The sequence below is a fragment of the Rattus norvegicus genome, chromosome 12 (assembly GCF_021556685.1).
Source record: "Rattus norvegicus strain SHRSP/BbbUtx chromosome 12, alternate assembly SHRSP_T2T, whole genome shotgun sequence".
NCBI classification, from domain to species: domain Eukaryota; kingdom Metazoa; phylum Chordata; class Mammalia; order Rodentia; family Muridae; genus Rattus; species Rattus norvegicus.
This window is the reverse complement of record NC_141545.1, coordinates 40,177,324-40,190,479: the sequence shown is the minus strand read 5'-3', so window position 1 is coordinate 40,190,479 and position 13,156 is coordinate 40,177,324. Positions and strand designations below refer to the sequence as shown.

At 50.4% G+C, this 13,156-nt stretch overlaps 1 protein-coding gene across 1 annotated transcript in view; it reads left to right on the top strand.

The window, feature by feature from the left end:
* Mlxip (MLX interacting protein) overlaps positions 1–13,156 on the top strand; it is a 63,684-nt gene that overhangs the window by 45,767 nt on the left and 4,761 nt on the right. Inside the window, 14 exon segments of the mRNA NM_001427251.2 lie at positions 320–405; positions 2,342–2,431; positions 2,808–2,849; positions 3,074–3,245; positions 3,996–4,085; positions 4,574–4,665; positions 5,603–6,257; positions 7,052–7,173; positions 7,289–7,442; positions 8,877–9,001; positions 9,553–9,651; positions 9,759–9,886; positions 10,076–10,199; positions 12,551–12,680. Of these exon segments, the coding sequence (NP_001414180.1) occupies positions 320–405; positions 2,342–2,431; positions 2,808–2,849; positions 3,074–3,245; positions 3,996–4,085; positions 4,574–4,665; positions 5,603–6,257; positions 7,052–7,173; positions 7,289–7,442; positions 8,877–9,001; positions 9,553–9,651; positions 9,759–9,886; positions 10,076–10,199; positions 12,551–12,680 (2,109 nt within the window).

The window sequence follows — 13,156 nt, the reverse complement described above, 5'->3', positions numbered from 1 at the left end:
CTATTTCTAGCAGTTTAAGAAGACATGGACACCACCGCACAGCTGGTGTCCCTGGGTAGCTTGAGGACGGGAGGACGCAGGCTGCAGGGCGGGGCAGGCTCTTCCTGCTCACTGACTGCCTTAGTGTTGATGAGCAGCTTTGTTTCTTACTGGGTAATCCATTACTGGTATTCGTCGCCTTGGCTTGCGTGATTTTCTTCCTCAGAACTCTACATTTCTCCAGTGGAAGAAGGAAACAACATCCCAGGGGGTAGCAGTTTGGGTAGAGCTCCACCAGGGATCTTGGTACAGTTACGATGTCTCTCTTCTCCCAACCCAGATTTGGAGAAGCGCAAGAATCCCGTGTGCCACTTTGTCACCCCACTAGATGGCTCTGTTGATGTAGATGAACACCGGCGGCCAGAGGTATTTGACTAGCAAGTGATTGAAAAGAGGCTAGCAAGAAACACCCCACCAAAGGGCCTTGCTCTGTGGTGGAAACTGTCGAGAACAGGGAAGCCTGTGCTGTCCTATTAGTCAGCATGACCTCAGGGAAGAGGAGTAGCCTTCAACAGTTTCCAGCCTCCAGAGAGTCTGTCCTGTTGTTGTAAAAATATAAAAAATAAAACAGTCTTTTGCCTGCTCTAGGTCAGGCACTGTGCTGCCCCGAGATATCTGCTAGACATCTTGGCGGAAACACATCCCAACTCCACGCGGCCGTGCACAGTGTCTCCAGCTGCCGCACACTTTCCTACACTCAAACCGTCACATAAAAACACACAACACAATAACCTTCGGCCCAATTGATAAGATATAATTGCCCACCTAAACATACAAAGCCCAATACACATCCATCCCTTAAAAACATTTGTAACAATCTGTAAAGGTACAGCATGGAATCCTAATGTCACCTGCCATATTGTCCTGCCACGGCTTCTCTCCTCCTCCTCTTCCTTCAAACTTTTCTCCCGCCCATCCTTCCTTCTCGTCCAATGACAGGCCTCATTCTATCTTGTACCTGCCTCACCTGTGACATCATCCCACACTGTCCTTAGACAAACTCACCTTATGGGACCTCATTCTCTGCATTCATTTAAAATTGGTATTTTTTTTTTTTTTGGTTCTTTTTTTCGGAGCTGGGGACCGAACCCAGGGCCTTGCGCTTCCTAGGTAAGCGCTCTACCACTGAGCTAAATCCTCAGCCCCAAAATTGGTATTTCTTCTGAGAGTTACTGAGGAAAGACTGGTGCTGGCCAGTCAACAAAGGTCCAGCCGTAACTCAGATCAAGAGCACACACATAGGCTTTAGGTTCCATCCCCAGTACCACGAGCAAAACAACCACTCTAGAAGGTGGGGAGAACTCAAGGTTCTCCACAGCAGCTGGAGATACAGAGTAGTCGATAGAGTGCTTTCCTCAAGTGCACCAAGCCCTGACTTCCATTTCTAGCACCACACAGACTGAGCGTGGTGTCAAAAACCTGCAGTCCCCGGACTCGGGATAGAGAGGCAGGAAAGTCAAAGTTTAAGGCCATTCTTAAACATAGAGGCCAGGCTGAACTTCATGAAACCCTATCTTAAAACAAACAAACGAACAAAAAAACCAAACCAGCTAAACAAAAGCTTCAGGTAGGAGATAAGGAGGTGGAAGAAAGGGCAGCTCATTTTTATTTTGTCTTATCATTTTGGTACCACTGAAGGGTAGAGTCCAGGGCCTCTTACATACCATTGAGCTACACCTCTACCCCCAAAGAGTAAATTTAACAAAATTATATTAGATTTATTTATTTATTTATTTATTTGTGTGTATGTGTGTGTGTGTGTGTGTGTGTGTGTGTTCGTGTTCATGTTCATGTGTCACAGCATGTATGTGGAGGTCAGAGGACAACTTTTGACAGTCCTTGCCTTTCACCACATGGGTCCCAAGGATCAAACTGAGGTCATCAGGGTTGATGGGAGGCACCTTACCCACGGAGCTATCCTACCAGCCCTCATTTTCACTCTTTGAGAACATGGCAGCTGCTACTAGAAAGGGGATTTTTGGGCCTCCTGTGAATTTCCTTAGCAGCCTCGGACAAGGAGGAAGCTCATCTCTGCCACCTACCTCTCTGTCTGAGTGCTGTGTGCTTACCCTGTACCCAGTGCAGAGTCACCTTGGTGTCATGGCTGTCGAAGATATGTTTTTAGCTAGAGTGTGAGGAGAGGTAGGCTCAGTGAGTGAAGCTGTAGTTTCTCAAACAGCGTGGAGATTTTCTGACCAAGAGAACCATCTGAGACCACTTCAGTGATGGATACTGGGTGTTCATGGGCTGAGATTTGATCCTCATCCAAGATCTGCTCTTCATTTTGGCCTCTTGGTTATAGGCCATCACCACAGAGGGCAAATACTGGAAGAGTCGCATCGAGATTGTGATCCGCGAGTATCACAAGTGGAGAACCTACTTCAAGAAAAGGGTATACACTGGCGAGGGCTCTCAGAGGAGCATGTTCTGGAAGCTCTGGGGTGGGGGTTGGGAGTTGGGGAGATGGGAGGTGGGACTGCATTCAGAACGTGGCCTGAGACCCCAGGCTCCACAGCTGCCCCATCAGTCACAGAACATGGACAATATTGGACCCAACATCTTAAGCCCCAAGTAGTGACTTTGATACCCTCAGTCACGAACAGAGCAGTTTCCTTCTCTGTGCCCACATCCATGGGATGGAAGCCAGTAGGATCCCATTCCCCAACTCACTTCCCAGAGAGCTCGCTCCCACGTAGGGAGATGAAGTTGGGGCATCCCAGAGCTCTGAGTGGCTGCCTCCTCTCTCCTCTCGCTCCCTTTGCCCACAGCTACAGCAGCACAAGGATGAGGACCTTTCTAGCCTGGCCCAGGTGAGTGAGCTTCACAAGATGCAGCCTCTGTGCCCCAAGAGAGTCCTGTAGTGGGAGGCCAGACACAGGACCAGTTCCTCACATACTCTGGTGGGTGGGCTAAGGGAATAGCTCTCAGTGCCACCACCCTCTTGCCTTTTTTCAAGAAGCAACCCTTTAATGCATGCCAGGCCTGAGAAGATAGACTTAGCTGCCCTTTGGTTCTTCTTCCCTGTTGGCACTAGGACGATGACATGCTGTATTGGCATAAACACGGGGATGGCTGGAAAACCCCAGTGCCCATGGAGGAGGACTCGCTGCTGGACACAGACATGCTCATGTCAGAATTCAGCGACACCCTCTTCTCCACACTTTCCTCACACCAACCAGTGGCCTGGCCCAACCCACGAGAAATAGGTAACCAGTCTCTGTCCTTGGACAGCCGGCCTCTTTCTCTGTGTGGATTCCTCCAGGCCAGGCTTGGCTTCCAAGCACCTCTGAGAGGCTGCATGGCACTTAGTTAGGCTAGGCAAGAAAGGACAAGGATTGCCCAAGCTCTCTATCTGAGGGTCCTGTGTAGTCCGCATAGGAGGGGACTGGAGTTGGACCTCACAGGGTGGTCATTGTTCTTTTAGTCCCACTGTGAGAAAGGATCAGGGTCTGATCCAAACATTTGTACATTACATTTCTGATAGTGCCTTAGTGTGGGTTATGTCGGTGCCAAAGCCTCGACTGTACGGTGAGAACTACTGTGCCCGACATTCCCCCTGGAGGCCTTCAGTCTTCTGAGTCCTCAGGAAGAGCTGCAAATGAAAGTGAGAACAAGGACAGACAGTTGTGGGACGTAGAGTGGGGTGGAAGGAAGGTTGGAGCTACTCATAGCTCATGGTGAACCCAGCGCTGTCTGTCCTTCCTGCCTCTCTTCTGAGGGAAGATAGAACAAATCTAAGAATGGCCACAGACCCCCAAGGATGTAGAAATCCCACCTAGCTCTACTACAGATTTTAGGAGGGCCGGGAGGGTCGGGTCAGAACTGAAGGCATGTGTTCCTTTGACCTTATTTGAGGTAAAATGTTCCCCTCTCTCCCTTGTAATTATCGAAGGCATGTGTTCCTTTGACCTTATTTGAAGTAAAATGTTCCCCTCTCTCCCTCGTAATTATCGCAGCACATCTGGGAAATGCAGACATGATCCAGCCCGGCCTGATCCCTTTGCAGCCCAACCTGGATTTCATGGACACCTTTGAGCCTTTCCAGGGTGAGGGCAGAGGGTACCGTGATACTTGGATCTCCCTTGCCTGTCCCGCATCAGACTTGTGCCCCTGTTAGTGATAGAACGGTTGGACATCAGTGTAAAGGGAGGACTTACCATTTTCTAAAACTGAAGATTGCTTTGGTAGTAACTGCAAAGCCTGGGACATTGGAAGGAAGTAGGCGTCTCAGAATGAGTGCTTGCTTCCTGCTGGGAGCTTCCAATTGGCCTTATTGTGAGCACTTCCTCCAGTGGACAGCAGAGGGCACTGTGACACAGCCACCACCCAGCAAAGCTTCTGCATTTACGTCAAGCTCCTTGAGCTCTGCCTGGAAGCCTTTGGTATTTCAAGTGGTCCAATCAGAGTCCTCTTTCTATAGAACAAGTTATCTTGGGGAGGTGGGGTTTGGGTCCAGACCCTGTTTGTGTGTCATAATTCCAGAGAACGGTGAGTTCATGGCGTTCAAAAGATTCCCCTTTTTTTTTTTCCTCAGAGCTCTTCTCCTCCAGCCGATCCATTTTTGGCTCCATGTTGCCTCCTCCTACGTCAGTACCTGCCCCCGATCCGAGCAGCCCACCTTCTCAGGTAGAGGAAGCTGGGGAACAGACATGGCAGGTACAGGGCTATCATCAGACTTTACAACCAGAGCTAGGAATGTGTAACCACGAATTAACCATGCTGGGCCCATCGCTGGATCAGTGCTGAACACACACGAGTGTGCAAAGATGTTGTGGGACCCTCTGTGAAAGCATCCTTAACTCCCCACTAGGCGGGAACTATGCCAACAAAGCTGTTTTCCCTGTATAAGGGCTCCACGAACTTTGTTCAGCTAACCCTTTACTAAGACAAGTTTAATTGCAGAAGAAAATTATGGGTCACCAATAAAAATGTGTTGTATATTGTTTTTACTTTTTACCTACCAATTAATAAAAGGTACTTGCACGTGTTAGCGTTCACAACTGAGTGATGCATAGTTCTCTGCCCTGGGGGAGCTCTCAAGTTCCTGCTGTATTCAGTTAGTCACCCAGTAACCTGACACCTTCCCCACCTAGCACAGATAGATAATCATTTCTTGTGTAGACTGAGATCTGTACAGGTGATTCCTCATAGTTTTCCACTCAGAAAGAGCTAGTCTGACTGGAAGACGATACTTGATGCTGTCCTGGGGGAAGCCCCAAGCAGCTGTAGTCTAGGCTGCTTCTGCTCTGTAACAGAAGATACCAGGGACTATGGGTAGACCTACACTAGACTCTAGAAACCAGATATCCCTAGGGTGCTCTCCAGCTTTGTCTGAGCTCTGTGTTATCAGTAGTTCCTAAAGGAAACAAGACCCCTGCTGACACTGGGGAACACAGATCTATTTCCCTAGCATAGCAGTGTGTTCGGCCTGGGAAACAGCACTTTTGTCCCTTGGTCCCTCAGTCCCCATGTCCACAGTTGGGCTTTGTGCTGTGTAGTGCTAAACAGTTAAAGCTAACTATTCAGTTGTAGCTTTGTTTCTTCATGTCTCTTCCTTCCTTAGGGGAACATCTTGCCAAATCCAGCTCTCCCTCCTGTGAGCCTGCCCAATAGCCTCATTGCCTCTTCTGCAGCCCCCTCCCTGGATCCCACAGAGGGGCAGGGTTGTGAACGCACATCCCAATCTGTGGACCCGTTTATTCAGCCTGCAGACTTTGGTCCCTCTGAACCTCCATTGAGTGTCCCACAGCCCTTCCTCCCTGTCTTTACTATGACCTTACTTTCCCCTGGCCCTGCCCCAGCACCTGTTCCCACTGCATTGCCCTTAGTTTCTCCGCCTGCCCCTACCCTCAACCCCCCGACTCCACCAGCTTTCCTGCAGACACAGACGTTTGCTGGAGTCAGCACATCAAGCCCTGTCATTACCCACACAGCCTCTGCAACCCTTACCCATGATGCTTCTGCCACCACCTTCAGCCAGAGCCAGGGCCTTGTTATCACAGCGCACCATCCAACCCCATCCCCATCCCCCTGTGGTCTGGCACTGTCACCTATACCCCAGCCACCAGCTGTGGGACCTCCCCAACCTCATTTAACTTTTATACACCCCAAACCTGTGTCCTTGACTGGAGTGAGACACAAGCAGCCCCCCAAAATAGTGCCTGCTCCCAAACCTGAGGCTGTCTCCTTGGTGTTGAAGAGTGCCTGCATTGCTCCAGGTGAGTTGTTGGGGGTGTGGCCAGCCAGAATTGCCTAGGGAGCAATGCTCCCCTTTCTCTAAGGCTTTGAGTTAGTAACACCTCCCTCCCCACCTAAATAGGACAGAGCAGTATGGATAGTTCAGATAGATGTGCAATTCTTCTTTCTATTCTGTATGTTTAAAAAGTAGTATAGTCTTGATCTGGCTGTGGTGACCCATACCTGTAAACCCAGCACTGGAAGGGTTGCAGCAGAAGAACTTGAATTTGATGCCAGTCTGAGTTACAGAGTAAGTCCCAGGCCGGTCAAGGTTGGATAACGGGACCAGGTTAAAGAGACTAAGATTGTGTGGTGAGATGGCCCAGGAACGGAAGGCTCTTGCTGCTAAGTCTAACAACCTCAGGGGCCACATGGTGGGAAGTGAGAATCAGTTTCCACAAGTTGTCCTTTGACTTCCACACATGTACCATGGCACATGCATGCCTGCACACGCACACACACATGCACAGGCTCATACCCACAGAATAAGTAAAATATAACTTAGAAGCCAAAATAAATAAAAATAGGAGTCTTGACAACATAACTCGAGCACACGTGGTCATGAGTGTCTCTTTCTAGGGGTTATAGTGTCAGTCTTTCAAGTAAAAAGTACAAAAATATTTCACATGCCGTGGGCTTCGTCTCCCTGCCCCCTTGGTGAGGAGCCACATGCTCACCCGCAGGGCGTGCCCTGGTGTTCCTGGCTGCCTGCAGATTAGTAACAGCCCGGCCTCTAAGGGTCAGGCCCTTACCTTCCCCTCTCTTCATCATACAGCTGCCTTTACAGGCCAACCACAAAAGGTGATCATGACATCAGCTCCTCTGAAGAGAGAAGGGATTCTGGCATCTACTGTGTCCCCATCCAGTGTGGTCATTGCCTCTGCTGCCATCACCAGGGTGAGAGCACTGGCCTAGGCAGTCCTCTGGTGTCCTCTAGTCTCCTGGAGGGGCCTGCATTTGCTCGGCTCTGGTCTAGAGCAGTGGTACAAGACCCTCTGCTGTTTGTCCGCAGGCTTCTGGAGTCACGGAGTTCCTCAGCCACAGCACGAGCAGCCAGCCTAGCCCTGCCTCTCGGCTCTTCTCTCCAAGCGCAGTGCAAGATGCCCTGGTGAAGGGCGAGCAGGCCGCACTGCACGGGGGTCCCCAGGCCCCTGCCACGGGCTCCAGTGAGTGCTCACCTGAGGGGCAGCCGGGGTGTGTAGGAAATGAGCAGATCGTTCCGGGTCAGGGAGCCACTGACAGGCTCCCACAGTCAAGCCCGGGCCCACAGAACCTCAGTCTGCTCATAGCACAATCTGGGGAAATGCTTCCTGAGGGGCTTTAAAAGAAGAAAGGGTGGCAGGCATGTCACAGCAGGGGTAGGTGGTGCGCTCAGGAAGACCTGGCTTGGAGCAGCCATTTCCATTCAGAAAGGGAGCTGAAGAGTCTTGTCCACAGTCTGGAAAACTTGAGCCTAGGGTTGCTGTAGCCATGAAGCCAGCAGTTTCTAAGCTACTGCAAGTCTGTGGCCATGTTCATATCTTACAACTGAGGACAGTCAGGACTGGTTTTGCCTGTTGGCTTGTGGGGTCAGAAGGTCAGGGGTTAGAGGTCCTGTGACATGAGTATTGGGCTGCAAGTAAACTCCGGTCCTTCCAGTGCCATACTGGGAAGAGAACTGGACACATGCACAGAGCAGCACGCAGTCTATCACTGTCCTCCTCCTCTTAGCTAAAACCATGGCTGCTCCTGTAGGTCTTACTTGGGAACATGGGATTAAGAAAGGGTTTCCAGCTGAGAGTGGTTACTGGACTTGTCCAACAGAAGGTTTTGAAGAATGGCACTCTTCAGTCTGGAAAGATACAGACTCAAGATATGAGTCGGTTTTCTAAAGTTATCCAGGGAAAGGAAGCTAGCTGCCCTTCCCTGTGGGATTTGAAGCACAACACAGAGGTGTGCACTGAAGCCTGGCAGTGCAGGATAAAATGAAGGAACTGAAGCATTATTAGAATGACGTGAGCCGGGCTAGGGAAATTCTGTGAGGACCTTGGCAATGACTCCCAAGAGTCAGCAGTGAGTGGGGCAGAAGCCTGCGTGCTTTGTAATGCTCCAGTCTACTGTGTGGGCCAAAAGGAGGCAGGCAGTCCTTTTTATTAACATTTCAGAACGAGGGAGAGGAAGTAAATATGTAGAATTTAAAGAACAAAAAGAAAGCAGATGTGTGTGCTGAGCACACGAGCTAGGAACCGTTGCCTTAAAGCCTCTAATGCCCTGGCTGCCTTGGGGTGGCAATTTAGGGCCTGGGTTGGTGAAGTTCACCTTTTCCTCTGAGCAGTTTGACATCTGGGATGGGGCAGAATCTAGCCGTATTCTACGTCTAACTTCCTGTCTCAGGCGTTGCCTTAGAAACAGCAGCTCCCCTTTGGGATGTGGCCAAGGGTTTCTCTACTACTCCTCTGGAGCAGATATAGAAGGTTTTAAATGGACTTCCAAGCCTGAGGGCTTGCTTGGAGTCCCTCTGGTTGGTGAGGCCTGCTGTGGGCCAGAACGGGGCGTGCTCACTTCTTGTTTTTCCAGTCCCCTTCTCAAGTGCCTGCCTGTTAACAGTGTTTTCTTCTCAGGTCGAGACTGCCCCAACTCAGGCCAAGCCTCTCCATGCCCGTCAGAACAAAGTCCCAGTCCTCAGTCTCCCCAGAACAACTGCTCAGGGAAATCTACAGACCCCAAAAATGTGGCTGCATTAAAGGTATGGCTTACTTCTCTTGGATCGTGGTTTCCTTGGAGAGGAGAGAGACCATCAGGAAGGGAGAGCCACAGATCCAGCTCATGCTGCAACCCCAGAAACACTAAGATTAAATTGACTGCAACCGTTTCCAATCCTACCAACAAGCCCATGAAGGTTAGGGCCTGCTCAGAGCTCTGGGTGGGCCTCCTGGGCCCAGGGACCATCACATAGTCCTCATACCATAGTTGGCTGCATGCAACCTTGGCCACACCAGTTGTCTGGAGGAGACAGGACTGCAAGCACTGGGGTGTAGGGAAGTGGGGAGTTTTGGAAGCACATAGTGCTTCCAAGCCCCCGAGTCCTGCCTATGCCTTGCTGGCTCCTCTTACAGCCTCTTTACAGGCTCCTCTTCAGCCATTGGCTCTCCTGCAGTCTTCTGATCCTGGTGTGTCATGTGCCCCAAGATACCAGTCTTTCTTGAGCTACTCAGCTTTGTTCTAGGCAGTAAGGAAGAACAAGTTGATTGTGTTAAGCCTGGCTTGTGTCTCAGTAACCAATCGATTACCCAATAGAACCGGCAGAAGCACATCTCAGCTGAACAGAAAAGGCGTTTCAATATCAGGATGGGCTTTAACACTCTGAATAGTTTGATCTCCAATAATTCCAAGCAGGTAAGTCGCTTGAGAGTGTCAAGACATGGCGGCGATATGCACTCACTGTTCCCGTGTGTCAGTGGCCAGCTAAGTACTGCCACGTCTCAGCCACCTGTTCTCCACAGACCAGCCATGCCATCACACTGCAGAAGACCATGGAGTACATCACCAAGCTCCAACAGGAGCGGATGCAGATGCAGGAGGAGGCACGGAGGCTGCGGGAGGAGATTGAGGAACTTAACACCACCATCATGTGAGGTCCCATTTGAGTCCTCTCTGTGTCTCAAAGCGGAGGGGACCTTTGTGGCCTTGGCTACCTGTATCACAGCAGTTTGGTTTCTGGTCCTCCTCCCATAGGCCTCTGACTGTCTTCTCTCTGTATGGCCTCCAGCCCCTCTATCAGCACCTACCCCACAGCATCCCCTGACCACTGTTGTTTCAGCTCCTGCCAACAGCTGCTGCCAGCCACAGGAGTCCCTGTCAACTGCCGCCAGTTTGACCACATGAAAGACATGTTTGATGAGTATGTGAAGAGCAGGATCCTGCAGAATTGGAAATTCTGGATTGTATCTTTGGGTTTTCCTTGCTCTTTCCCGCCCCAGGCAACATGCTAAAGCAATAAATAGACAGTGCTCTTGGACACCCCTGGAAGGAAGGTTCTCGTCAGTGACCAGGGCCGGCAATGCTGTTTTCTGTCTCAGAGAAGAGAAGGCTCTGGACTGGCCCTCGGGGCTGGGAGACCACATCCAAGAGCTTGGCGGGAAGGGGTAGGCAGGCAGGTGACCTGCTTCACTCTCCAGATCTCTGGCAAGCAGAGGCAGCAGGGTGAGGAGGAGGAGGGGCCTGGCAGCCTGGCAGCCAGCTCAGCCCCTTCCAGGCAGAGAGGGGGAGCCCTCCTGGAAGCCAGGGCTCACTGAATTTCTGAGTAACCAAACCCCCCAAGGTGTGATGGTGGTGATACGCTTCTTCTTCTACTCGTCCTTCTCCATCCCCCTTCATCTTCCTCTTCCTCCTCCTCCTGTTCCTCTTCCTTCTCCTCTTGCTCCTCCTTCTCTTCCTCTTCCTTTTCCTCTTCAATTCTAATTCTTTTTCTTCCTCCTCCTCCTTCATTAAAATTTGTGGGTTTTTAAATTATTAATGTTTAATTATATATAAATGTGCAAATTGAGTGCAAGTGCCTAAAGAGGGCATTGGATCCCTTGGAGATGGAGTCATGGGTCGTCGTGTGCCTCTTGACACAAGTGCTAGGAATTGAGCTTGAGTCCTCTACAAGAGCAGTGCACACGTTCTTAGCTGCCAAGCCATGCAGCCCCTTGGTTTGTTTCTTGAGAGGAAGATCTTTGTTGCCTAGCATGATCCTGAACTTCTGAGCTCAAATGAGCTTTTGCCTCAGCCTTGGAAGTAACTAAAGACAGGATTTGGAACCTACTACCTCAGAGTTTTCTCTGCCTTAGTGTCCCCTGGTCCTAAAGTATGTCCACCCAGGTGCCAAGACCTGTCATCTGGCCACGGCTGCTCTGATCTCAGCCTTTGAGATGGCAGCCTGCTCTGTCTGAGAGGATGGGCAGCACAGGACCATAGGTCAGTCAGTGGGAAAGACAGTAGTATAGAAAGAGAGCACACACGCATGGTGTTGGGGGGGCTGGGGGGAGACTGCTCAAGTGTGCCTGTGTGTGTGTTTGTATTTCAGAGACCAAGTTTGTTATATTTTGTTTGACATTTGAGAGTCTCAATTTGTAGTGTAGGCTGGTCTGGAACTTACTTTGTAGTGCAATGCTGCATAGCCTCTGTCTTTAAACGTATGCCATTCTTGTCTGTGTATTTCTATTTTTATTAATAGAGGATAAAGCTCAAGACTTCACACTGCTATCTAGGTAAGAACTCTGTCAGTGAGCCTGTAGCTTGACTCAAGATGGCAGTTGACACGCCTCATTCCCTGGTTTGCTTTGCTACCTTTCTTTGTCTTTAGTGGAGCCTGGTGGCATAGTGGCTGCCTTAGTCAGGGTTCCTGTTCCTGCACAAACATCAGGACCGAGGAGCAAGCTGGGGAGGAAAGGGTTTATCCAGCTCACACTTCCACATTGCTGTTCATCACCAAAGGAAGTCAGGACTGGAACTCAAGCAGGTCAGGAAGCAGGAGCTGATGCAGAGGCCATGGAGGGATGTTACTTACTGACTTGCTTCCCCTGGCTTGCTCAGATTGCTCTCTTACAGAACCCAAGACCACCAGCCCAGGGATAGTACCACCCACAATGGGCTGGGTCCTCCTTGCTTGATCACCACTTGAGAAAATGCCTTACAGCTGGGTCTCATGGAGGCATTTCCTCAACTGAGGCTCCTTTCTCTGTGTTAACTCCAGCTTGTGTCAAGTTAACACAGAACCAGCTTCAACAGGTGCTGTATTCCTCATTACTAGGCTGGGTGGGTACTGTAGGCATCCGAATTCAGGAGAAATGTTTGTGTCTTCACTGGGCCCATCCCAGATCCTAGGGAGCTCTGCAGGAAGTAGTGAGCTTATGGGCTCCAACTTCAGGCACACACTTTGCCTTGAGTGTTGTGTGCTTCCCCTGCTCCTGCCAGCCCACATCTCCTCTCTTCCATATAACTGTCTCCTGTCTCTGACTAACCTGTGATCCACATCCACCTCACTGTCCTTACCCCTGTGAGGCTGAAGAAACTTGTTTTCTCTGTCTTCTGTCCACTCAAAGGTCATTCATAGTAAGAGCAAGTAGTTTAACTTCCCGGCAGGCACCTCTTGCCTGGCAGTAACTGGTCTGTCCCTTCCTCTCTGATGAGCTTCCTGTAGGCAGATACTGAAGGGAAGTCAGCAGTAAGCCCAGCTTGCCTGAGCCTTCCTTTATCTGTGTCCCCTCTGCCCCCCTCCGTGTTCACATGTTCCTTAACCTGAGTCCTGCAGTTCAGCATGATCATCAAGCCGCTGTTTGAGTCCTTCAAGGGGATGGTGTCCACCAGCAGCTTGGAGGAGTTCCACCGGACGGCTCTTTCCTGGCTGGACCAGCACTGCTCTTTGCCTGTCCTCAGGCCAAGTGAGTGTGCACTTTGGGACCTCATGATGGCCCTGGAGGGAGAACAGCCCTTACCTGGACAGTGTTTAGGAATGGTTAGACTCTATCGCACAAAGCCAGGCCAGCCATGCAAGAGGCATGAGGATAACACTGAAGGGATCCTCGAACCTGAAAGCTATGGGGGCCAGCGTGAGTCTCTGAGCTGCCTGCCTGTCAGTAGACCTGCCAGTCTGGTCAGACCCAACTGACTTACTGAATATTTACCATTTGCCAGACTGTTTTAGGTGAATTTAGTATTTGATTATTTAAGTTCTTATCTAGTTCTAAGGCTACCATATATAAATATGACAGAAGTTTGGTATGACAACCTGGTATGACAGAGTGGGTGCACACTCTGGCAGCAGAAATAGCCTAGAATTCTTAGGCTACCTGCAGCTCCTGCTGGATCTGCACAGGCAGGGTGTGAGATTGGCTCCCGGAATAGGCTTCCGCCACTC